Genomic DNA, 4,226 nt, shown 5'->3' with positions numbered 1-4,226 from the left:
CTTGAAAGGCTATCTTCTTCTCAGTCTCCAGATGAAGAACACGCGAGGGCAATTTTCTAGCAACCTTCCATGAAGGCTAGGAGATCGTGTTTCAGGCAATAAAAGTGCCCAAGAACGTTGCTGAAGGAAACCAGTGTTGCGTGCGACAGTGTGTGTGCTTCTGCTGGGACCATCTCACTCCTGCCTCTGCATCTGGACAAAAGTGACATAAGGAAACCAAAAAAGTTACAGCACAGCGTTAATGAGAAGACTATTTGTGCCACTGTCTGTAGTACTTGGTGTCTGTCCTCCACGGGGGAAAAGACACACTCAGCCCAAGTACCTACTCCGATTCTCCAAGAACAGACCTGGTCTCTAAGTAGGCCGATGGAGTCAGTGGGGATCCAAAGAGAAAACCGGATTTTGTTTTGTAACAGAGGCAAAAGTTGTTGTTCAAGAAGAGGGGACAAAAATGATCATGACACAGCCCGTTTTAGGCCTTTCTAACCATCGGATGTCACATGTCCTGTCTACGTGTTCAGTAATATGCAAGATTTTTAATATTAAGTAACACATGAATTGTTTTCAAAAGTACATCTTAAAATAAAATTCAAAAGCAATACAAGTTTGCTACGTGACAAATCAGGGTGTAGAAATGACATCGTAAAAACTATCATGATCCCAATGTTTAGCAGTGACCCCTCCTAAGTTATGCCCTTTCCTCTACCCGGGGCTGTGTCCCTGAACCCATTCTGGGGGTGAACCATAAAAAGCACCCAAAAAAATAGTCAACATGGATTTCCAGTTGGGCCTAGAAATCTTTAGAAGTGCGATTTCTAGGAGATGACTCTGAGGTAACAGACATGACTTTTCCACAGTACTGGTGGGTGTGAGCAGTTGGTATTGGATATTATAACTAGGAAAATTGTGATTTTTCAGGTGTTCTTGGACTTTATTCAGCATTGATTTGAAATTATAATGTTGCTTCTATTACTCAAAAGCATTGCGACTCACCCACCTCAGGAATGAAACAAATGAGTTGAACCCAAATCATCAGGATTTTTCAAGCAGCCATCTATGCAAAGTCCTTTACCTTTGAGGTAATGTGAGCCCATCAGTATATTCAAAATATGAATTTCACTTCAACAGAGATAGAGGCCCTACTATATTCAGTCCTATATACTTCAATAAGATATTTTTAGTATTTTCATGAATCAACCTTGAAACAACCTTGTAATGAATAATCTTTACTTAAGGCAGAGCTGGTTGGCCTTTACTATGTGTGGTCAAAGTGTCCTGGGTGAAGTTCACCTTAGCCAAAAGGAGAAGGGCAGGAGGAGGAAATGACTCCAAACATAGACTTGTTTCTTCCTCCACATAGGGGGTATTTCCTCCCTGTACAAGGCCATTGTCCTCTCAGGCTGTACATCAAAAGCACAATGGATCCACGTGGAAAACTGAGATTGACATGGACTTGGGATCACTTCTCATGAGAGTGTCTTCATATTTATCTCACTTCTCTCTAACTAAACTATAATAACCAGATCTCAGAGTCACCCCTCTGTGGAGTCAGGCACTGAGAAGGTGCAGCAAGACGAGAGGGTTCGGTTGTATTAGGAAATGGGGAGGACAAATGAGGGGACCACCCCCAAGAGTGAAGGAAGGTGACTTTCTGCCCCCTCAAACCCTCCCCCCCCTCACATACTTCCTGCACTTGCTGGAGGCCTTAACTTTGAGCCGGGACTTCAGTAGAGGGTCCAGATGTTGTTTGGGCTCCGTCACAGGCAGGCATGTCTTAAATATAAATCATCCACAAAAACAGAAGCTAATCGAGATGGAGGAAGATTTAGCAAATCCGAGAAACCAATTTACTTCCGATCATTTAGACTTCCCTTTCATTAATCATTTTTGCCAATGCTATTATGTCATATAAATTTGGAATTTTCAGTTGAAAATGCATTTAATTCAGCTTAGACCTCCTCAGAGAGTTTTATCTTCCCCCCACACAGCAGGGCCTTTCTGTTTGGGGCTGGAGAATCAGTAAATAGCTTTTCTTTTCCTTAATGTCTCTTCTTTCTTTTTTCTTTTTTTTTTTTTCTTTTGGTCAAGAGGTTGACTAGCTTTATTAGAAGTTAGTGAACATAATGATATATTTTTGGTATAATTTTGCTTTAATACAGAAATCAGTCACACAACTGTAGCAGTTAAACCTCCTCACTTTACAGATGAGAGAACAGAGGTCCAGGGAAGCTGGTCCCCAAATCCCATATGGAGTCACTTTCAAGGAGAAGGGGAAGGCGGAGGGCCCGGGGTCTCGTCCAGGGCTGATGCATGCACCTGCCCTGAGGATCATTTCCCCCACAGGAGAGTGAGCGCCAGGCATGGGTGAGGGTGCTGCAAAGTCAGCCACACTGTTTCCTGGGCTTCTGATCAAGGAGTCTCTCTCTCTGCACAGGAACCAGCGGTGGGCGGGGCGGCAACTTAGAAACTGGAGTCAGGAGCTGCCTTCCAGTCTCGGCTTGCACCCATTTTGTGCGGAATCCCCAGAGAGTCTCTCGGCCTTGAAATTATTTGCACGATATTTTATTCCCGCATTCTTCATTGGATATGGTCAGATTCTTAAATCACCAGTCCAGCACAGTTCTATTCAACAGAAATAAATGTATTCGAGACACAATTTGAAGGAATAATTAAAAATTTGCAAACTGCTCCATTAAAAAAAGTTAAAGAAACAAGTACAATTTAAGACTATTTTTATTTAGTGCAATATACCCAAAGTTTTATTTCAACATGCATCTTTTTTTTTATGCTCTCCAGAATATGATTTGTACGCTACACAAGCAGCCCATCGTGGCGTGGACTAGTGCACTGGCTACATTTCAAGTGCTCAGTAGCCACATGAGGCTGGTGCCTGGTGCTCGTGTCTGCTGCCTTGAGCAGCTCAGATCCTGCTCCAGATGCTCCAGAAACACCTCCTTGGAAGATCTTTAGAAAAGTGCCTCGGGGGTGGGGGTGGGGGGGGGCTGGGTGGCTCAGGTTGCTAAGCATCCCACTTGGCTCAGATCATGATCTCATGGTTGGTGAGTTCGAGCTCCGCCTGTCTCTGCTGTCAGCACAGAACCCCTCTCTTGCTCTGCCCCTCGCCGGATCATGCTCAGTGTCTCTCCCTCTCTCTCCTTCTTTCTCTCAAGAATAAACATTAGAAAAAAAAAAAGTGCCTCCAGACTGGACAGCTCCCTGGTTCTGCACGCTGCCCACCAGGGGCTCCTTAGCCTTCTGGGTTATACGCAATGGACCCGCAGAGGGGGCGTGAGTGTCAGGGGTACTGACTGTTGACCCCAGGAAGCCCCAGGGACCCAACAACCCTGGGAGGTCCGGGCCTGGAGCGCCCTGGGAGAGTGAGACTTTTTGCTCAGGGAGCAGAGCAGGGTGCGGGGCTGTGAGCTTCCCAGGCAGCACAGTAATACACGCCCTCATCGCTCTTCTGCAGCTTCTTCACTGACAGTTCACAGCTGTTGCTTTCCTTGCCTTTCTTGGCATCGATTTTGTCCCCATACTTCTGCACATGTAACCTTGACATGTCCAGCATGAGGATCCTCTTGGGGGCAGTCCCCTCCTGGTGGAGGTACCAGTGGATATAGCTTACATAGACGTTGGCTTGGCAGGACAGGGTGGCCAAGCCGCCCACGCGCTCCACCACCACAGCCTGCTGAGTCAGGCGGATCGCTGCCACGCCACCTGCAAGGGGGACAGCGGTGAGACGGAGAAAGATAGGAGCCTCAGCTCACCCCGCACCAGGGTCACCCCGCACCAGGGAAGGAGTCGGGACCTACCTGGAAACAGGAGAGCACACAGGAGGGCGAGGTAACCCAGCATGGTTCTGCTTCTCTGCTGGTGGGGAGAAGCCCAGGGTGACCTCCCAGCTGCACCTGCTGGACGGAGACTGACTGGATGGGTGGCAGAGGGCAGGTTAGGCTCTGAGCTCTGCTTCCCTGAGGCACCTGCAGGCACTGGTGAGAGAGAGGCGGGAGGGAGGGGGGAGGGAGGAGCCAGAGGGCAGGGACAGGTCTGACCACAAGGGGGAGAAGGACCACCAGTGGTCAGGGTGCTAAGAAACACTGAAGAACTTTGGTGCAGTAAGAGCACCACTAATAATAGCAATTTTTGATTGGACATCGACTTTGCTTGAGCAAAGCACTAATAGGTTTCTGCTCAGTATCTCTTCCAAGGCTACATGCCTAAGGCAA

At 47.4% G+C, this 4,226-nt stretch overlaps 1 gene segment (V, D, J or C); it reads right to left on the bottom strand.

Moving 5' to 3' along the window:
- Window positions 1-2,127: 2,127 nt before the first annotated feature.
- Window positions 2,128-4,002, bottom strand: LOC128775595 (T cell receptor gamma variable 4-like). The segment is given in 3 exon segments: window positions 2,128-2,622; window positions 3,537-3,717; window positions 3,813-4,002. Coding segments are annotated over 3 exon segments (243 nt in total).
- Window positions 4,003-4,226: the final 224 nt, after the last annotated feature.

The sequence above is a fragment of the Panthera pardus genome, unplaced genomic scaffold (genome assembly GCF_024362965.1).
Source record: "Panthera pardus isolate Hobbes unplaced genomic scaffold, ASM2436296v1 HiC_scaffold_8, whole genome shotgun sequence".
Lineage (NCBI taxonomy): Eukaryota > Metazoa > Chordata > Mammalia > Carnivora > Felidae > Panthera > Panthera pardus.
Note: the sequence above shows the minus strand (reverse complement) of the source record. Positions and strands in the feature narration are given on the sequence as shown.